Source organism: Panthera pardus, unplaced genomic scaffold, assembly GCF_024362965.1.
Source record: "Panthera pardus isolate Hobbes unplaced genomic scaffold, ASM2436296v1 HiC_scaffold_6, whole genome shotgun sequence".
NCBI lineage: Eukaryota > Metazoa > Chordata > Mammalia > Carnivora > Felidae > Panthera > Panthera pardus.
Window position 1 is genome coordinate 118,279,132 of NW_026526991.1, and position 22,973 is coordinate 118,302,104.

General features: G+C 40.0%; 1 protein-coding gene across 2 annotated transcripts in view; it reads left to right on the top strand.

Annotated features, from left to right (window-relative positions):
* PRTFDC1 (phosphoribosyl transferase domain containing 1) overlaps positions 1 to 1,843 on the top strand; it is a 98,838-nt gene extending 96,995 nt beyond the window's left edge. For both annotated transcript variants that reach the window (XM_053894716.1, XM_053894717.1), the window contains one exon: positions 561 to 1,843. In XM_053894716.1, the coding sequence (XP_053750691.1) occupies positions 561 to 608 (48 nt within the window). In that variant the 3' untranslated portion in view covers positions 609 to 1,843. The remainder of the gene's footprint in view (positions 1 to 560) is intronic.
* Positions 1,844 to 22,973: the final 21,130 nt, after the last annotated feature.

Consider the following 22,973-nt stretch of genomic DNA (forward strand, 5'->3'; position numbering starts at 1 on the left):
TCCTTATCCTACCAATAAATCCCCCCTTTTTTTGCTTAATTAGTCCGATTCCCCCCCTATTCCTTGCAATCAAAATATTCCTGACACATTTCTTGCTACCTAAAAAGGATCAAGTAAGAGTCAATGTTGTGTTTACCATGGCCGTTTCTCCATTCTCCCTGGAGGCTGTAATTTGACCAGGTGGAGACTTCTATCTCCACCATGGCTAACCATACCACTCCTCCAGCATTTCTGGTTGTTACAGACCTGGGGAGCCACGTTCAGAATAGGGCTCAAAAACCAGAGCAACGAGGAAACTTTTCCAAGCATTCAAATGGGTCTCTTTTACATATGTGCATATATACATATATGTACATATATATGTATGTGTATATATGTGTGTGTATACACATCCATAACATATATGTGTGTATATGCACACATATATATACACGTAAATGGACACATATATTTGAATGAAAAATAACCAATTACAAGATGACATTCTGTTATCACTGCATTACATTTTCTGCACCTCATATTTTAAGAAACCGATGCATATAAATCCTTTATTGTTTCAGCACATATGTGTGATCAATGAACATGGCAAAGAAAAGTATCGAGTCTAAAGAAGTAAATTCTCACCGTCGAATCTCCGGATAACATCATACTTACGGACTACAGTCAGAAAGCCAGCATGTGAAGTTTGTCTCCCTAGGCACCTTCACTCAGCAGGATATATTAAAAAAAAAAAAAAAAAAAAAAAGATGTTTTAATGAGAGAGCTTTCTTTTCAGAGGTATAACATAGAGTACCAAAGGTTCTTAAGAAAAAAAAAGCAATGCTTTTATTTGACTTGTTCCAAATTAAATATTCTGCGTTGTGACTCATGAGTTCTATCTACCTTCACACTCCTGAACTTTCCCTTTTTTTTTTATTTCAATGCAGTCATTATGCTTGATTACTATACCCCCACCTAGTTACTCAAATATTTTTCACCTAATTTTTTTTCAATATTCCATTTTGGTAATGTTTTGCAATCTGAAAACTGAAAACCTTTTAAGTTAAGCTCTGAACCCATATACTGGGAATGCGACTAGATTCCCATACTTTAAAAAGGAGGGAAAGGACAATTTAATATAAATTTGTTTGTGCATTTCTGGCAGGCCATTACTATTTGCTTTGACAAACCCTTTTTGAACTGTAGCGTATAATGAATCTTAATGATGTTATGAAATGAGCCTTTGCTCAGTGCTCTTGATCGGAGCTTCCGGTATGTGATAACGGTATGTCATGTATGCATGGATGTACTCAACTGTGTTTAATACTCTGAATTTTAATTAGAAAAAATACAATGACAGCAAGGCTCTCGTTTCTAAGCTGCATCCTTTTATTCTTGTGGGACATGAGCAAATGGCAGAATTGGGGGGGGGGAGAAGGGGTTGAATTCTCGAAGCTAAGTAAGTATGAGTTTTTCCTCTTATTTGCATCAAAGGACAAGACGCTATTATATATTATCGTCAACATGAACACAGAGGTTGAATTTTTTTTTTTGGAGTGGTCTCATAAGACTTATCAAATGACCCATGGCATTACAGAAAACAAGCACACTTAAAGTTTTTTCTCAGTAACGTTTTTTTTCCATTCCCATTGTTTTATGAGATGTTTTCTAATTTATGGGGATTCTAATTGAAAATAAACTCGAGTGCCAATAGAACTGTTTTTTCTCATTCCTAAAAGGATAAAATGCAAAATAAATAACGAAGCAGGCTTTGTTTGGTTCTGAACCATATGTGGCATATTGTTATCAGGTTCTAGCTTCCTTTGAACTAATAAAGAATAAGAAACCTTGTTACATTTCATAACTGCTATTTTTCTTCTGCCTTCATTTCCTTTATATACTTTCAGCCCTTAGAACGTGTGTGAGCCAGTAGCTTAAATATGTCACTGCGTATGTCTTTCCTGTGGCTTTATTTTTGGGAAACTGGAAAAAATCCAATATATGCACCAGTATAAGCAAATGATTAAGGCAGACTTGATCTACTGTGTTTTTTTTTCCCCCTCCTTAAGCTTGTTTGTGAGACAAAGAATTTTAGATGTAAGAGATTTTCCTGAATATCTTTGTTTCAGTCAGAGAAGAAAATAAACCACACCCAGATATCCCAAGTGAGCAACCAGCAAAGGGAATTCCTTTTAGCTTTGTTGCATAGAAGAATCGGTATCCAAGTTAGAGATTAAAAATTCTAATTGGCCAGTTTCTTGAACTATCAAATTTGTATTCTAAATACAATGTCCACTATACCACATCTATATTGGAAGACCCAGAAAAACCCAGATACATTACATTGTGAAGGTAAAATTAACCATAATATTTATTAAACTATTTTCTTTGGAATGTTGAATTTTAATAAACATCAGTATAATTCTGGAGGCTTGTATGTTTATTCAAATTAAAAGGAAATTGATCTACTTCACAAGATTTTGAGAAGGACTTAGGCTAGTTAATGCTAAAAAAGAAACAGCCATTAAATACACAAGAAGTTTAATCATTCTTGTAATTTTTTCCTATCAGACAATATTTTGACAGTGATATCCAAGAATGTCATCTTGGGAAAAATAGTATTTCCTTTTCTCTTGCAAAATTCTATTTAATACCACTGAGTTTTTTCAACCTAGACCAAAAATGTGAAAGCTTATAACTTGATTAGCGACCAATGCATTTATTAATTTACTGTTCCAAAGCTGATTAGTAGGGGGAGAAGAAGTATGTGACATGGTTTATGTGGATTCAGTTACAATAATTAGTAATACTTTTACTACAGTAATACGACAACATAATCAGTAATATTTGGGATATTGCAAACAAATCAGAACCCTTCATTATATATTGATTCCTTCTTACTGGACTGGAATATATCACATAATGAACTATGCATTCCCAGTGTGAACTGCAAATAGTCAAATCTTGATGTAGCTTATTTAACCTTTGGGTGTATTTGGATACAACGTGGTTTGCCATGTTTCAGACCTTCTGAGACTATTAAAATACACACACACACACACAAGTTTCAGAGCACAAGGACACATTTTTGTCAGCCTCCCAAGGGATGAACTTGTGTCCAATGGAGAGAGAAGGTGACCTATCCCACTTCTAGAGAACTGATGTTATGGAAATATTTCCTCACTTTTTTAATAGAGGTAGTATGTTCTAGGAAATCGAAACCCCAACTCACACTCCCCACCCAGATGTCTGGCTAATCTGGGCAAAAATAGCATTTGGGAGTTGCACTTACTTGGCTATCATAAAGTTTCTTTGGGATCCCCAGATGACATTTAAGAGCTGGTGGGCAGGCTGGTTTCAGGATGGGAAAACAGGGATTGTGGGAGGGAGGTTTGCATGTTGATGCTGAGATGTGTGCAGAGGAAGGACAGAAGGTGTACATGGAGAGAACTGCTTTGTTTCTTGGCCCAGTCATACCCCATGATTGGTTCTGAACCCCGTAGAGAAAAGGAGTCAAAGACCCCAGCTGAAAGAGCTGTTTTCATGGCAACCTTTGGACCACAGCAAGGGTCAGACAGGCCATTCACATTTCAGTGAGGGCCATGCATATCCATCCCCCCCAAAAAAAAGTGGCTTTGCCATTTCTTCTTTTTTTTTTTCTTTAACATTTATTCAGTTTTGAGAGAGAGAGAGAGAGAGTGTGAGCAGGGGAGGGGTAGAGAGAGGGAGACACAGAATCTGAAGCAGGCTCCAGGCTCCAAGCACCAGCCCAGAGCCCAACGTGGGTCTCGAATCCATTAACCATGAGATCATGACGTGAGCTGAAGGCGGCTGCTCAACCGACTGAGCCACCCAGGCACCCCTCTGGGCCAAGAGGACCCCCTTTTCTGGCTTTTTCTGCCAGGGTGGGCGTTGCTCAGAAATGAATAGGAGACAACATGAAGATAGAGTGGACTACGGAAGTCCTGCATTTTCGAAATGGGAGAAATAGCAGGAACTGATGTTACTGTGACCTCGCTTGCATCCAGAGCCTAATGGGTGGTGAGCAGTGAATAAGCTGTGAACAAGAATGGTAAGTGTAGCTGACGCATTCAAGAAACCTGCCTCTGTGAAGATCAGAGACACCTACTCATACCTAGAGGGCTTTCAAAAGATGGGGAAGACTTGTACACTTTTATTTACTGGGGAAAACAAAAAACAAGAGAACAAAACAGTAGAAGGGGTATATTCATTACTGATTCCTCTGTAACAAGCCACTCCCAAACTGAGTGGCTTAAACCAACAATAATTATTATTCCTCAGGGCTTATGAGAATTAGGAATATGGGGAGGGCACCATGGGGATGGCTTGTTCCTCCGTGATGTCTTTTGCTTCAGCTGGAAGATTCAAAGGCTGAGAGCTACGACCAGATGAAGCTATACGGCCCCACGTGACAGCCATTAGCCACATGTAGTTATTTAAATTTAAATTAACTAAAATTAAATAAAATTTAAAATCCACCTCCTCATTCAAATCAGCTACATTACAATTGCTCAGTAGCCTCGTGTGGTAGTCAGTTACCATATTAGACAGCTCAAACACTGAAAATTTCCACGATCACAGAAAGTTCTGTAAGTAGCTATGATCTGAAGACTGGCCTGGTGGTTGATATCGGCTGCTAGCTGGAAACTTAGCTGAGGCTGTCATTTGGATTTTTTCTGTGTGGTCTCTCCACATGGTTTGAACTTCCTCACAACATGGCAGCTGGGTTCCAAAGGCAAGGGCAGACAGACCGAGACAGAGACAGGCGGAAGCCATATTGAGCCTTATATGACAGACTCATTTCCACCACATTCTGTTAGTCGAAGCAGTTACAAAGACGTGTCTGAGTTCAGGGGGAGGGAGTGTAGACTGCCACCACTGGAAGAAAGAACATTATGAGAAGATCAAGTGGGGTGGGATATATATTGCTCTGGCCATTGTCAGAGCACTGGAGATCAAATCTGCCACAGATTTGATTTGATTTATTTCCCTGCAGTTTCCACTAATGAGATGAGTGGAGAAGCTGATTATTCAGTGGTCATTGTGCATAACTGAAAACATGCCTGCTTGCATAGATTTTTAAGAATGACAGAATACTACTGCCTAGCCATAAGGGGAAAATAGGAGATGATGAAAAGAACACCAAAGAGTAGCCCACCTTGATTATAAGGGTAAAAATACATGTTTTCCCAACCGATAGTGTTTGGAACAGATTTAGAAGACTTTGAAAGTACAGTTTTATTTCTATTAAGGTGCTTAAAGTTGAAATATAAAAGCCATAGCAAAATAGTTCTTGCTTGCGAAAGTAAATATAAATTCATGCTGAAACTTGAGAAGTGGTTCCATTTTTATACGACAAAAATTGCTATATAATTTGGCCAAGAAACTAATATACACGTAACATTATGCTGGAAATAGTACTTACCAAATCAATTAAAAAGCAGTTTTAAAACAACAAATTACTGAGTGCTAAACCAACAGAGCTTTACAATGAAAAATGTTCTGTCCGATTTATCTAATCTCCTAATATTGAACGACAGGACTGGTTGACTGGAAAAGGGAAGCGTTGTAATTTGTGTATCTTTATTTTAACAAGGTTTAGGTTGTGCCATGTGAAGAATATTCATCAGTAGCCTGAGAAAATGACTTACACTACATAGCTACTGGGGGACTGCACGAATCTTTAGAGTTGTATTTAAAAGAGATCCATCGGGGTGCCTGGGTGGCTCAGTCGGTTGGGCGTCCGACTTTGGCTCAGGTCATGATCTTGCGGTCTGTGAGTTCAAGCCCCGCATCAGGCTCTGTGCTGACAGCTCAGAGCCTGGAGCCTGTTTCAGATTCTGTGTCTCCCTCTCTCTCTGACCTTCCCCCATTCATGCTCTGTCTCTCACTGTCTCAAAAATGAATAAACGATTAAAAAAAAATTAAAAAAAAAAAAAAGAGATCCGTCACGAGCATAACAAGATGCAATCGTGAAAGCCTGGAGCCCAGGCATTGCGTTGACATTTCACGAAAGATCTGGCTGCCACTACTTGTGGACCATGTGCTGTATAAAAACTTGACAATAACTCAATTTAATATTTAGCACGAAACTCAGAAGTACGAATTGCCATCTCCATTTTAGAGACAAGGAAATGAAATATTACAGAGATTAAATCACTTGCCCAGGGTCACAGAGCTTTGATCCAAACGTGAAGTTGAACCAGTGCTATTAGACTGCCGAGTCAGTACTCAGTACACAGGGCTGAGTTCATGGACAGTGTAGAAAGTGTGTCTATAGACTTATAGGTGACAGTCAGATGAGGATAAGAAAGACTGGTGTGCTGTAATAAGAGATATGCTTGGTCTTTGTCCCTGGTTCCTGGCACAGAGCTCCTAAAACCCTTGGAATTTCCAAAGTGGGGATAGGACCTTTTGATACTCTTAACAAGCCCCTTTTATCATACTTGAATTTATGCTAAAGAGGTGATTTAAAATAGGACCCCCCCTAGAGAGACTCAGGATGAGGCAGGTCACCAGAAAGACCAGTAATTGGAGAGCTGGAACTTCTAGCCCCACGGACCAACCTCTGGGTAATTATACAACTGAATTTCATTAGCTATTACTTTTACGCATCAAATATGAAATAGTCCAATAATTTTCTTCTATTATTTTTATGTGGTGTCAGAATCAGGATTATTTTAGCTTCAAAAAGCGACACTATCTTTTACTTTTCTTCCATTTTCCCAAACATCTTGTGCAAAATAGGGGTTCTCTGTGTATTGAAATTGTTCCTACTTAAAAAATCTCACTGTGTATATAATCATTTCTTCTTTTTTTAATATGAAATTTATTGTCAAATTGGTTTCCATAAAACACCCAGTGCACCTCCCAACAGATGCCCTCCTCGATGCCCATCACCCACTTTCCCCACCATCCCACCCCCCATCAACCCTCAGTTTGTTCTCAGTTTTTAAGAGTCTCTTATGGTTTGGCTCCCTCCCTCTCTAACTTGTTTTTTTCCCTTCCCCTCCCCCATGGTCTTCTGTTAAGTTTCTCAGGATCCACGTAAGAGTAAAACATATGGTATCTGTCTTTCTCTGTATGACTTACTTCACTTAGCATAACACTCTCCAGTTCCATCCACGTTGCTACAAAAGGCCAGATTTCATTCTTTCTCATTGCCACGTAGTATTCCATTGTGTATATAAACCACAATTTCTTTATCCATTCGTCAGTTGATGGACATTTAGGCTCTTTCCATAATTTGGCGATTGTTGAAAGTGCTGCTGTAAACATTGGGGTACAAGTGCCTCTACACATCAGCACTCCTGTATCCCTTGGGTAAATTCCTAGCAGTGCTATTGCTGGGTCAAAAGGTAGATCTATTTTTAATTTTTGGAGGAACCTCCACACTGTTTTCCAGAGCGGCTGCACCAGTTTGCATTCCCACCAACAGTGCAAGACGGGAATCATTTCTTCTTTCTGTTCCATATTTAATTTCCTTCTAATATGTTTCTTTCCCCACCCCACCCCCAAAGAAACCACTTTAATTTTGTTAACGTTCTTCTAACGGATTTTTTTTTCCAGGCTGGTGTACCCATTCCCCAGATTCCGTGAGTATTGGCTGCTACAGCCCCCAGTGCCCCCTTCCCTGTTTCCTGGAGGTCTGCACCCTCCCCAAGGTAATCCACCCAACAAATGCCTTTCAGACACGTGAGCACCACAAAAGCCCTAGTCCGACTCGGGTACAAGTCATGCTCTGGAAGTCCCTGTGGGATCAGGCTGAAGTCCTCCACATCCTTGCTTAGCTTCCTCTGTCCTGGCCTGCTTTCTCCACTCTTTTCCTCCTCAGAGCACTCCCTCAATACACCTAAGAACAAGTGTGCCTGAATCATTTTCTCCAGCTCTGCTTCTAGGACAGGGTGAGCAAAGTGAAAACCACAGGTCAAATTCAGCCCATAACCTTTTTGATACGGCCTGTAAGCTAAGAGTGTTTTTCATTTATGGGGGATTGTAAAAAAAAGAAAGTGAGGGAAGGAAGGAAGGAACAAATGAATGAACGAAAGGAAGAAGGGAGGGAGGGAAGGAGGGAGGGAGCAAAGGAGGAAGAGAGGGAGGGAGGAAAGAAGGAAGGAAAAACAAGAAAAAAATTCAATAAACATCCTATGTGACCAGCCAAACCAAAAAATATTTACCAGCTAGCTAGCCTTTTCCAAAAAGTTTTGCAGACTTCTAGGAAATCTGAGTCAAGAAACTCTTCTATTCTGTTATGCTCTACTTTATTTATTTCTGTTCTGAGATTATTGTTCAAAAAAAGAACTGAGCTAAATTATTTGAGCTGAATTATTAGAATTTTCAGTTTTTTAAATTTTTTTTAATGTTTATTTTTTTATTTTTGAGAGAGAGAGAGAGAGAGAGAGACAAAGCACAAGCAGGTGAGGGGCAGAGAGAGACACACACACAGAATCCAAAGCAGGCTTCAGGCTCCAAGCTGTGATCACAGTGTCCCATGCGGGGCTCAAACCCACAAATCGCAGAGATCATGACCTGAGCTGAAGCTGGACTCAACCGACTGAGCCACCCAGGTGCTCCTAGAATTTTTAGTTTTTAACCTTTTTGTTTCCCGACAAATATCTTTAAAGTTATAGATTTCACTGTAAGTATAGTTATTATAAATACCAGTGTATTCAAAGTTACTTTGTCATTTTATTTCCTATTTTTCATGTACAGTATTTCTTGTTTCTTTTTTCTCTTTTTCTTGAATTTCTTGAATGTCATTGGATAGATTTATTTCTCATGCTGGTTTGAAAGTTATATCATCTATTTTTGCTCTCATGGAAATTGACCTTAGGCTGCTAAGACCCGTGCTCATGTTCATGATTTTTAAAATCTTGGATCTATTCTCCTGCAATAAGATAAATACTATTGCTTATGACCATGCTGCTTTGCACAGAGTCTAAGTTCTAAGCTCTTTTCTTTCATTCTTTAGTTCTAGCTATTTTATTTATTTAAGACAATATAAATTTTGCCAAGGTATTGGACTGCTTCCTGGTTTTGTTTCTCCTCTTATTTAAATATGACTTTCAAGCATGTTTTCAATGTGTTTCTTTAAATAAGCCTTCTAAGCCTTTGTGGGTCTGTGAATATTTTTTATTGTGTTCTCATATTTGAATGAAAAATTGGCTGGATATAAAAGTATAGGTTTCAGATGATTTCCTTTCAAGATACAGCACACGTTATTCGTTGGTCTTACATCCTCTATTGCCCTTGGGAGCAGGCTGTCCATCTGATTATTGTTTCTTTGAAGAGAATCTGCTTTTGCTCTCCAGAAGCTTTAAGAAACTTGTTGCTTTCTCTCCTGTTGGGCCCTGTTGAACATTAATCTGAGACTTTCATCTCTTCCTTCAATTCTGAGAAATTCCTTGTCATTAGTTCTTCAACTATTTCCTCCTTTTCTTTTTTTCTCTCTCGGAGGTTCTACTATTGAGACATAAGCACTTTTACCTCAATCTTAGCCACTCCTTGACTTTTATATTTTAACTCTATTGTTTCCTCCCACATTCTGGGAATGTTGTTCAATATGATCTTGCAGCTCACCGATGCATGTTTCAGTCATATCCATCTGGCTGTCCTGATTTATTGTGTTTTTTATTGTAACTATTATATTTTTCCTGTCTAATATTTTCACTTGGTCTTTAATAATGGCTTCTTGTTATTGAATTCATGTCACCCATTATCTTTCTTCACCTTCTAAGGTAAACGTTTCATGTTTATTTTAGGGGCGCCTGGGTGGCTCAGTTAGCTGAGCGTCTGACTCCTGATTTTGGCTTAGGTCACGATCTCACAGTTCATGTGTTTCTCATGGTTCGTCAGCTCTGCACTGATGGTGTAGAGCCTGCTTGGGATTCTCTCTCTCTCCCCTTCTCTCTGCCCCTCCCCTGCTCATGCTCTCTCTCTCTGTCTCTCAAAATAAATAAATAAAACTTGAAAAAATTAAAATTCAGCTGCGTGTAGTTCAGTAATTCTCCTTCAGATGGTAACTGTTGTTTAATGTAGTTTTCCCTTTACAATCATTGTATTCTTTGGGTATCTAGTTATTTTGGCTTGTGATTTCACATCTCCCTGGATAGATCAGCAACTTTGGCTGGTAATGTGTACTGCAGAAGGTCGAGCCTAGTCTGTGCTCAACCAAGTGAGTTGAGGGTAAGGGGAAAACAGTCCCAGGGGTTTACAGGGAAAGTTTCCCCTCACTTCCCAGGGTGAATGTGTGAGGCTGGCTGCTCGACCCATGTTTGTTTTCATCCATTCCCCAATACTGTGGCTTTCTGTGAGCTGCTCTTGCCATTGTTCTGTGGTGGAGGGTCAGGACAATGGGGCTAAGGGAAGAGGCAGAAGAGGTGTTTCTGCTCCACCTCTGGGCTTTAATTACCCACCTCTCTTATCCATCTATAGAAGGCAGCCTCCTATTCCTCCAGTTACCTCAGTGGCTATTGTTGTTAATTGATAGAACCCATACTTCTCTTCTCACTTCTTTAGTTTCTCTAGGGTTTATTTGAAGGGAGGGGTTCAGCAGTCCATGCTTGCTTATCACCTTTTTGTCGCTGAACAGGACTTTACATATGAATTTACAATTATAATATGTTCATTATAAATACGTATACAAAAGCTGGGGTGCCTGGGTGGCTCAGTCGGTTAAGCATCCGACTTTGGCTCAGGTCATGATCTCGCAGTTCGTGAGTTCGAGTCCTGTGTCGGGCTCTGTGCTGACAGCTCAGAGCCTGGAGCCTACTTCAGATTCTGTCTCCCTCTCTCTCTGTCCCTCCCCTGCTTGTGCTCTGTCTGTCCTTCCCTCAGAAATAAATAAACATTAAAAAAAAATTTTAGCTATATACACAAAAGTAGATATGAAATAATGAATGAGATTCATTCCAGTCATGCTGGCATGACATCCAGTGTCCAGACTTAAAAAGTTTAGATACCCTGACTGACCCCCTTGCAGAAAACAATAAAAATTTCAGGGTAAAAAAATTTTAAGTTATTTTGAGTGCACTCATGAACTGTCATAAAAAAAAAAAAAATACTAAATACTCAGAAGCCAAAACTTGAGTAAAAGCAGACACCCAGACAGGTAAGTTTGCTAAAGCCAGCTTTCACCTTAAGGCCACATTGGCCATGAGAATGAGCCTCAGACCTCCAACAGCAGAGAGCTGTTGGCTCAGAGACTGGGGGGCTTCAGCTGCTCTACCCTGAAATCCATCACTGCACCTGCCCTCCAGCCACTCTTCCCAGTCACTGCTCCTGGTCAGTGACTGAGCACAGCAGGGATACTAAGCCAGGTCTGTTCCTAGAGAACATGGGAGTCCTTTGTCATGCATATCTCTGTATCCAAGACCCCCTGACAGTCTTGCTGGAATTTCATTAGAACCATAGGACAGTCTAAGATGCTTCCACCCTCTCCATCTTCTCCCAGCTCCCTCTCCATTTTCTTTCTTGGGAATGTTCCATTATAATACATTTAATCTCATCTTGGCATCTGCTTCTCAGACAACCCAAACTAACACAGGGATATTTACCAAACTTGCTGAACCTGAGATTTTATTTTTATTGACTGGTGAGGTGTAGGAAGGAGAGAAAGTCCAGGACCAGGGCCAGGTGGGAGTTTGATCATAGAAACAGTCATGACAAAAGTGAGACTAAGCAACAACAACAACAACAGCAACAACCTGATAGCCTTAAACCTAACTATGTCAATAATCACATTAAGTGGAAAGAGCCTAAAGAAGGAGTAGATAAGGTTTTTTCCTATTAATGTCCAGATAGTAAGTATTTTATTCTTTTTGGCTATACGGACTTGGGAGTGATGAGTCATCTCTGCCTTTGAATGCAAAATCAACCATAGACAACATCTAAGTGAGTAATTGTGTCTGTGTTCCAATAAAGTTTCATTTGCAAAAATAGCATTTGGTCCACGATGTTGGTTCACCATCCCTTGGCCTACACACCCCAATTAAAAGCTATAGATTGCCAGATTGGATAAAAATCCAAGGCCCAACTGTCTATCAGAAACAAACTTTAAATATAAAGACACAGATAAGTTAAAGGTATAAGTATGAACAAAGACACAACACACTGATACTGATCAAAAGAAAGCTGGAATGACTACATTGATGTCAAACAAAGTAGACTGCAGAACAAAGAATATTACCAGAGATAAAAAATATATTTGATGATGATGATAAAGCAGTCAGTTTATCAAGTGAGCATGACAAGTTTAAATGTTTACGCACATAATAACAGAACTTCAGGGGGGCCTGAGGGGCTCAGTCAGTTAAGCATCCGACTTTGGCTCAGGTCATGATCTCACGGTTTGTGAGTTCAAGCCCCATATCAAGCTCTCTGGTGACAGCTCAGAGCCCGGAGCCTGCTTCGGATTCTGTGTCTCCCTCTCTCTCCTCCCCTCCCCTGCCTGTGCTCTGTCTCTTTCTCTCTTTCTCAAAAAAAAATAAACATTAAAAAAAAAAACAAACAGAACTTCAAAATATGTACATCAAAGACTGAGAACTGCAAGGAGAAATAGACAAATCCACAATCTGAGACAGCGGTTTCAGCACCCCTCTTTAAATAACTGATAGAACATGTAGGACTAAAATCAGTAAGGATATAGTAGGGCTAAATAACACTATTGACCAATCCACGCTATTGATTGATACTTACATTTATTTTTTATTTTAGAGAGAGAGAGAGCAGACACAAGAGCAGGAGAGAGGGGCAGAAGGAAGGAGAGAGAGAATCCCAAGCAGGCTCCATGCTCAGTGCAGAGCTCAGTGCGGGGTTCGATCCCACAACACTGGGATCATGACCTGAACTGAAATCAAGAGCCGACACTCAACTAACTGAGACACCCAGGTGCCCCAACCTGATTGAAATTTATAGAACACACAACCCAACAACAGAATACACAATCTTTTCACAGGTAGTTAGACCATTTACCAAAATATACCATGTTCTATGACATAAAATACGTCACAAAAACTTTAAAGGATTCAGATTATACAAAATGTGTTCTGTGACTTCAAGGGAGTAAAATTAGGAATCTTTAATAACAGAATGACCTGTCTCTTGAAAGTCCCAAAGTATTTGGCAACTAGCAGAGTTCCAAATAAACTCTGGGTCAAACAAGTGACCAAAAGAAAAATAATAAAATATTTTCAACAGAATGAAAATGAAACCACAATCTATCAAAGTTTGTGGAATGAAGATACAGCAACATTTAGGGAAATTTTATAGCACTAAACACTTATATTAAAAAAGGAGAGGGGCACCTGAGTGGCTCAGTTAGTTAAGCATCTGACTCTTGATTTTGACTCAAGTCATGACTTGACCATGAGATCAAGCCCCATGTCTGGCTCCATGCTCGGTGTGAAGAATGCTTAAGATTCTCTCTCCCTCTCTCTCTGCCCCTCCCCTGCTCGTGTGTTTGCACATGTGCTCTCTCTCTCTCTCTCTCAAAAAAAATTAATTAAAAAAAAAGGGAGAATGGTTGTAAATCAGTAAGCTCGGCTTTCACCTTTAGGAACTGGAAAAGGGGAAATCACATTTATTGTCATGGATTTGGGAAAATTCTTCTCATGCACTGCAGGTGGGAATCCACAATGATACAACCACTTTGGAAATGAGTTCGGTTGTTTCTTAAAAAGTTATACACTTACCATATGATGCAGCTATCCCACTTCTAGGTGTTTGCCAAAAGAAAGGAAAATGTGTGTCTAGAAGAAAACACGTGAATGTTTATAGCTGCTTTATTCATAACAGCCTAAACTGGAAACATTTCAAATGTCCATCAGTAGATGAATAAAGGAAATGTGGTACATCCATACAATTAAATGTCACTCAACAACAAAGGAGAATGAATTACCGATAGACATTAAAGCATGGATGAGTCGTAAAATAATTATGCTAAGTGAAAAATGCCAGACCAAAAAAAAAAAAAAAAAAAAGAAAGAAAGAAAAGAAAAGAAAAAGAAAAAAGAAAATACTATGTGAAACCTTTACATAAAATTCAAGGAAATGCCAAGCAATGGATAGAGACAGAAAGTACATGGGTAGTTGCCTGGGGATAGAGGATGAGGGAACAAGGGTGGGGGTGGGGGGTGAGAGGAGATCACAGAAGTGCAGCAGGAAACTTTCATTAGTGTTGAATTACCTTGATGGTGGCAATGATTTCACAGGTATATACACATGTTAATGAGCAAATTGTATCCTTTTAAATGCGGGTAGTCTATTGCATATGAGTTATACTTGAATAAAGCTGAGAGAAAAAATCAAACTAGGTAGTACAATCTCAAATGAGTCCCATCAGAAATGTCTTATGTGTGGCATGCACACCCTATTGTCAACCCTTTAACCTTATAGTCTCAGGCTATTTTAAATACCGTATCTGCAATGTGACATCTGACATGTGGGCCACGTGAGGGCTCCCGTGACAGTCCATATGGTAAATGTGAGTTGGGTTTAGTTTCTTATTTTTAGATTGCAAATAAGAAATAAATACAAGTTTTAGTATTTCCTGCCCACTTAATGAATCATGTGTATCCATCTGGAGATAGGAACACGCAGTTCTGGAGACATCTGCATAAATGATGGAAAGAGCAGGAACTGTGTCATCTAGGCTTTGTCACCAGTGCCTACACAGTAGGTGCACAATAGGCAGTTGACAAATATCTGTTGATTGTATGAAGTGGGGCTAACAAAACTGCTTGGCCCTGTTGACCGAAGAACGCATCGGACTTTTTCTAGAGTGCTAGCACCAGTTCTGGGAAGAATGTTAAGGTAGAAGATAAGGAGACAGCAAAAAATTGCAAAGAAGAAAGGTGAAATTAGGTTTCTAAAGATAGAATAAAGAACCTTGGAGGGGCGTCTGGGTGGCTCAGTCGGTTAAGCGTCTGACTTTTGGTTTTGGCTCAGACCATGACCTCACGGTTTCATGGGTTCATGACCTGAGTTGGGCTCTGTGCTGGCAGCACGGAGACTGCTTGGGATTCTCTCTCTTTCTCTCTCTCTCTCTCTGCCCATCCCACACTTGTACTGTCTCTGTCTCTTTCAGAATAAATACATAAACTCTAAAAGAAGAAGAAGATGCAGCTTGGAGAAAAATGTAGGCCTAGGGTGAAAGTTTGGGACTGTTGGGCTTTAATTCAGATGTTCTGGAGGCGAAGGGCTAACCTCCCACAATCTCCACTGGGATGAAAGAAAAGGCATGGTCTAACACGGCATCTGAATTGATTCTGAGATAAATAGGGCGTTTTTCTCAATTTCTGTCTCATCAGGCAGTATAATACCAACCTTTGACATTAAAAAAAAAAAAAAAAGAAGGATTTCTCTGAAATATGTTGTTGGGGCGCAGAGAGGAAGTGGAAGGTCATAGAAGTGATTGCTCGGAACTCTCAACGTCCTTGCGACTATATGAAGCTACTAAGATTTTCTAAATGGGCAAGTGTAAAAGGTATTTTGAATGCAGTGCGGAAATTTAAATCTCCATGGGGTACAGAACCAACACTTCCTCATTCTGTAACATTATTACACATACGTACCACAACATGCATTCATTAAAAGAGCTGTTCAACTTCGCTTAGCTGTGGTTGCACCCGATGACTCATCAGCTTTTTACTTTTTTCTTTTCAAAATTCAGTTCAACAACATCTGGTAGCTTATATAAGGAGAGAGGATGTTCTTTACAATCCGTGATTTTTCTGGACAACATGTTTCTGCAATTGGCAGACTTCCATTTCCCTCTGAGTTGCACTCTCCATGGAGTCCAACCCTGGCATCTTAATTTTTTCCTGAAGATTAACACATGCAGGAGTTTGATCTGACATTGCACAATACGTTTTTGTAACAATCGGTTCCTAAATCTCTTCCATTAGTTTGTTCTGCGTTGGTCCAAAAGACCAAAGAAAACTAAGGATCATTGTGAATGAAATAAGAAGAAAATGAATATATCAGCCTTTTCCATTTCACAGGCAGAACAATATTTCTTTTAGAGGATTATATATTAAGAAATCCTTTTAGTCTCTTTGATAACCACTAAAAGAGAAGATAAGGATCAAAAATCACAAAATGTATTCCTAGATACACACTATTTTTTCTACCCAGACGTTTTTAACATCTTATTCTGACTCAGTCCTTCAGACAGAGATAAACTATTCGTGACATTCATACTATTAAATGTTCTTGAAACATGTCCCTGGATTTTTAAATGTTCCTGCTCTAGTCTAGTCTTTTATTAACCTTTCAAATGGGAGTGGGGAACAAGGCTTGTAGTCTGCAGAGGAATTACATTCACTTAAATAAGATCCTTTTAAAATTTTCTACTATTGTTTCTTCAGGCAGAAGAAGAATGTTAGCTCAAGCCACCTACTCCTTCTGTTTGCATTTCCATTTTTCCAGGGGAGAAAATACCCCAGGAGTTAAAAAATACACTGTAATCAAATTGAGCAGGCAAAGAGGCAATGATTGACTCCAAATACTTAGGAGCAACAAAATGAATTTTAGAAAAAAAAATTGAAATCCAGTATAGGTTAATATCGATTATAGATAAGATGTTACTCAACGAAAGCTATTTTATTCTTATCTATGCATGGAACTATCTTGCTTCCTAATAATTGAATGGCTCACTTGAATATTTGGTAGTTTGGATGGTTTTAATAAAGGTAGTATTTCTAAATTTTTTTTAAGCTGCATTCCTCAATATTTCATTAAAGACTAAATGCCGTCATCAAGCTTAAGAAGAAAACGACTTGGTTTAAAATAATTTGTTTTGGGGTCACCTGGGTGGTTCAATCCATTAAATGTCCAACTCTCGATCTCAGTTCAGGTCTTGATCTCAGGGTCATGAGTTCAAGCCCCGCGTAGGGCTCCTTAAAAAAAATAATAATAAAATAAAACAATCCGTACTGAAGAGAAACTAATATGCACGTTTGAATATACTTACAGCAGAACTGTTCGAAGTCTTGGCATAGTTTCAAGTGTTGCTGATGTTTTAAAGGGTCGCCAGTACCTCCCCTCCCCTGTCTCCACCCTTAATGAGACGTTAAATCCACTCATTCTTCTCTGAACAACATAGGATCCAGGTCAAGAAATTACTATTTCCCTGCCCATTCGTGTTCATAGCAGCACTGTTTGCAATTGGCAAGGGGTAGGAGCAATGCATCTGAACACTGACTAAGGAATAGATTACAAAATGTGGTATATACCAACAGTGGACTATTATTCAGCCTTCAAAAGCAAGGAAATCCTGTCACATGCTACTGGGATGAATCTTGAGGACATTGTGCTAAGTAAAATAAACCAATCACAAAAAAAAAAAAAACAAAAAAAAACCAAAAACAAATATGGTTGACTCTTGAACAGCATGGGTTTGAACTCTGCAGATCCACTTATACATGGATATTTTCCTATAAAACCAGGGCAGTGCTGTAAATGTATTTTTTCTTCCTCATGATTCTGCTCAATCACGTTTTCTTTTCTCTAGCTTACTTTATTATAAGAATAGAGTGTATAATAAATATAACATACAAAACAGATGCTAATTGACTGTGTATGTTCTCAGTAAATCTTCTGGTCAACAGTAGTCTATTAGTAGTTAAGTTTTGGACGAATCAAAAGTTAGCTGCAGAGTTCTGACTGTGTGTTCTGTGTTCTGAACAGAGGGGTGCCTATATGCACCCCCATCCCCTGCCCCCTGTTGTTCAAGGGTCAGCTGTACTGTGTGATTCCATTTACAAGAGTTACCTAGAGAATCAAATTCATAGAGATAGAAAATAGAATGGTGGTTACTAGGGGTTGGGGGGAGTAGGTGTCGCAGGATTTTTTACCACAATACCTGAGATTCGTTGCCTCGCGTTTTCAAAGAATGAAGAGGTGGACACAAAATGAACAGCAGGCAAAACTTTATTAGAGCATTAAGATCAGAAAGGAAACACGGTAGGAAAGCTCTCTTTACAGAGAGGGGACGTTTGAAAGTAAATGCCCGCTGACTATAGGCAAGGGTCCCTGTTTTATAAGGTGGTCACCACCCCCCTCCCCCATCCTTTTTCCCTCGTTCCTTCTCAGGTCCTACCTTATTGGCTGGATAACTCTAGGTGCTGCGTTGTCCATTCCTGATTGGCTCCGTTCCATTGGATGAGGGGTGGGCCATGGCCATACTGCTCCTTGTGGGTCATAGGGTTTATGGTCTACCACTTATTTTGGGTCAGGTCTTTTGTCAAATTCCTGAGGGGAACCTTAGGGGAAATGGGCGGTGTCTGCTACATTCTTAAGAGGAACCTTAAGCCCGAGGGGGTTTGCTGTGGTCAGACGCTCCCAGCATTATTCCAAAATACATCTTTCCTCACCCAGGGACCTCAGGTCCTAATCCTTTCCCTCTCTGCCTCTTTTATCTTCTTTTTTTCCCTATCATATGGGTCATAGGGAGTAATTATTCAATGGGTATAGATTGTCAGTTTTCAAACATGGAAAAAGTTCTGGAGATGGCAGGTGGGGACAGTTGCACAACAATGTGAATATACTTAATGCCACTGAACTGTACACATAAAATGGTTAAGATAATAAATTTTAAGTTATATATTTTTTACTGCAAGAATAAATGAATGAATGAAAGAGAAATTACTCTTTCTTCAGAAAGGTTTTTCATTCCCAAAGTCTACTTTACTTTAAAATTTCCCATTGCGGTGGGAGAGGAATGGAAACCTGCCGTTATCTCCGAGTTTCCTAAAAACAACAGGTGCGCTTCTTGCTTCTTGCTCCAAAGATGTTAAATAACTCATCCCGCCAAAATCCGACGGGGCTGTAGAAGTGCCCAGATTTCAGGCAGGAGGATTTTTAGGATAGAAATTTGAAAGGAATTGTGCACTGTGTTATTTTCAGAGGCACTGGAATTTGCAATCAGTTCATACCTTCGCTTCCCTGGAGAAGTCTTAATTCTCACCCAGTGGCACGGGAGATTCGTTTTTAGATGAAAGGGGAACAGGACTTAGAACAAAGGGAATGTGTGTGTGGTACAAATACCAGAGCATCTGCTGGTTTCTCTGCTTATCTCCTGTGCTCAAGCCAATGCGCTAAGGTCCACTTCCGTTGTGCGGGTGTGGAAGACAGAGTCAAAGTGACAAAATCTTGATTGCAGATGCTCCCACACGCAACACTTAATAATGTGGCATTTCATTCATTGCCTTAACCTGCTGCTGGCACACATAGGCTCCAGGTAACTGAGTAAATCCCTTTCCGCATTGAAGTCTGTACGAGCATAGGAGGCAGGAAGGCTGAACGTGACCTTCATGGAAGGTCTTCTAGCCTCACTCCATTTGCTGCTCTCATCCAAGATCTCTTTCCTACGTGTTAAATTTCACTTTTGTGGGGAGGGGGATGGTTTCCTCCACTTTCCAAATACACGAAATTTTTCACCTGTGCATTAGTTCCTGGCTTCTCTGGGTTTATGCAGACCTCCCTTTAGTGTCTCCAAAATAATAGGCTTTTTGTTTGTTTCAACGTAGGTTCATTCATTTATTTAACAAGTAGTTATTATTTAATACATACTAGGCATTTGCTCTTTTTTTTAATGTACCATCTCCAAGTATATATTTTTTTACTTAAAAATTTTTTTTTAATTTATTTATTTTTGAGAGAGAGACAGACAGAGCAGGAGAGGGGCAGAGAGAGAGGGACAGAGGGAGAACCCCAAGCAGGCTCTGCACCACCAGCACAGAGCCAGATGTGGGGCTTGAGTTCACAAACTGTGAGATCATGACCTGAGCCGAAACCAAGAGCTGGACATGTAATTGACTGAGCCACCCAGGCACCCCGAGGCATTTGTTCTTAACAATGCATGTCCATTTAACACGGCCCTTTAATATCTTAGACTTGGGTCCTTTAAAAATCAGTAGACTATCTTGAGAATGACTCTCTGTGTTTAAACAATGATCTTGACCACCAACACAATGCTAGATATAGATGAGGCATATATTTAAAAAATTACACAGAATCTTGCTTCATTTCTGGAAATAAACCAGTTATGTTTCAATGGTAATATTTTCTGAAATGCATATGGAGGGGCTGACACAGGCTTGCGCACAAGGATCTACACTGGCCTTGAACATGGACACCTGCAGGTTGCCTGTGTAGCTCAGTCAGTTAAGCGTCTGACTGCAGCTCAGGTCATGATCTCACGGTTCATGAGTTTGAGCCCTGCCTCGGACTCTGTGCTGACAGCTCAGACCCTGGAGCTCTCTTGGGATTCTGTGCCTCCCTCTCTCTCTGCCCCTCCCCCGTTCATGCGCGTGCGCGGGCTCTCTCTCTGTCTCTCAAAAATAAACATTGAAAAAAAATTTAATAAGTAAATAAACATTTAAAAAATTAAAAACAACAACAACAACATGAACACCCATGATCTAGCTCTCGGCTGGGGCCTCCACGCACAGGTCCTGGAACAGGAGCTGCGTGCAGGGCCTCCATACTGAGCCTGCTGGGTGCTGGGGCCTCGGGACTGATTTTTGTCCCCTGTTCCGTAGCCTGCAGAGACTGAGTCTTCTCACATGGCTTCTGGACCTGAGCTCGCCCCATGGTCACAGGCCCCCAGCTTCTTGGTATTCCCAGCCTGCTCCTGGCTCTGTGCCCTGCCTCCATTAGCCACTGCCGCTCAAGCCTGAGCTTGACAGTTGTGACTAATAGGGGCCAGGTCATCCTTTCAGCTCCAAGATGATATTCCATCTACCTCATTGGAGTCTGTCTTACTCAAACAAAGGCATTCTCTCCCCAGCCCCAGCAGCCTCGAAGCTACACTAGGTTGTGCAGTGGCTTCCCAAAATACAAAAACTAAAGAGAGAGGTTTCCTCCATAATCCTTCGAAATAAGTGGTAGCAAAAATTTATTAGAAATCACTCTGGAGTTTGACCCACCTGTTACCCTCTCTGGGAGCAACACATCATTTTACTTTTCTAGAACTCATACTTAAAACGCGAGAGCTGAACTAACTGTATCCTCCGCCTCTGAGTATAATACTAGAACACGAGGGTGAAGTCCCAAGCATTGGAGATAGCAGGCCGGTGTTTGAGCCTAGACTTCCCCTGTACTAACTGTGAGCCCTGGACAAGTGGCTTAACCTTTCTGAGCTTCAGTGAAATGGAGATGATACGGACTTTCTAGTATTGTGAGGATTTAGTGAGATGATATATGTAAAATGTTCAGCATTTTGTATTAACCCAACTCTGTACAACATACGAATGAATACATGGTCATATGTAAATACTTAATGCTGATATTTTCCTTGTTGCTCATCTCTTAGCATACCTTTTATCTCAAGGTATTTTGAATAATGACTGAATATTTCCGTGGCCAAGTAGTATTTGCCTGAACCTTGATTTCATTACAAAGGTACAAAATCTTTGGCTTTAACCTTACCTTAATCAAAGCTATGGTTAAAATAATTGCGCTGCTGATCTAACTTGAACAGATGGCTTTTTTTTTTTTAGTACAAATTATTTTAGCGACCATCTTTGAATGGAATACAGTTAAAACTTTTAAGAAAGTTCCAATTTTTAATCAGGAAGCCAGAATTATTGGGCAGACCACCGGAGAAGTGCCACAAGTTAATTTAGTGTCACAAGTTCATAAACACAAAAGAGCACAGCAACATTTAAATCAGGCACCAAGACCAGGAAGTGTGCCAATGGAGCACAGAGCAAAGAGAATTTTGATCTCACTGTAAATCTCAGGTAACATCAACAGTTAAGATCAAACAGGTTCCACTCTTCCAATTAAAGGCAGAGAAGCGGCATCTCGAGGCCAAAACTCAGAATCTGAGTAACTCTGACATTTACAACATGGAGTTATAATTCTGGGCCCCGCCAGGCCCTCTCTAAGACTTGCGTTACAATCTATAAAGCCAGGAGAGACAAACAGGCCTCCTCATTGTGTAGCTACGAGGAATCATGAGTTAATAAAAGAAAGTTAATGAAATAAGAAAATAAGAAAGTTATAAGAAATAAATACAGGTATTTATATTAAAATATAAATATTTTCTTATAAAATAAGAAAATAAGAAAGTTAATAAAATAAACTTATCGGCAATAGCAAACATCAAGATGCTTATAATTAACTTGGGGAAAAGAGATAGGCTGAAATGCTTGCCTTCATCATGAACTACCTTTCCCTCTGAGGCAAGGCGGCTGAAGTATTAGCATTTGTAAAGGCTCACTGTGAAGTCAAATTCCCTTGAATTTATATAAAATCCAGGGCAGAGTTTTTTCAATATAAGACAAGTTGAGCAAGGCTACATGGAGGGCAGAGGCTCTAGAAGAAATTGCTAATGTGCAACACGCTGTTCATTCATTCCTACTGAGGTCAGCAGGACAATGACCACCCCCCCCAAAGACATCCATTATGCCCTGATCTGCAAAGCGTGTGAATACGTTGCCATACATGGCAAAAGGGCCTTCATGGATGTGATTAAATTAAGGGCCTTGAGATGGGTAGATCATCCTGGATTGTCTGGGTGGGCCCGTGATATCTCAAGGGTCCTTGTAAGAGAGGGGCAAGAGGGCAGGTGCACGGAAGGAGATGAAATGACACAAGTAGGGGGTCAGAATCAGAGAGATTTGAGATGCTTCACTTCTGGCTCTGGAGAGGGAGAAAGAGGATAGAAAGCAAGAAATACCACAGGTCTCTAGACACAGAAGACAAGAAAATGGATCCTGCCCGGGAGCCTCTGAAAGGAACACAACCCTGCCAACACCTTGATTTTAGCCTCGGGAAAGCTATTGTGGACTTCTGGCTTTCAGAACTATATGTAATTAGCTTGTATTATTTTAAGTCACTGAAAGTGTGACAATTTGTTACGGCAGCAATAGGAAACCAATACACCTACTATTTCCACTGCTAGGTGATACAGAATCTATTTGAAAAGACACATTTCTCCCTTGGATATTTGTCCAACAAATGTT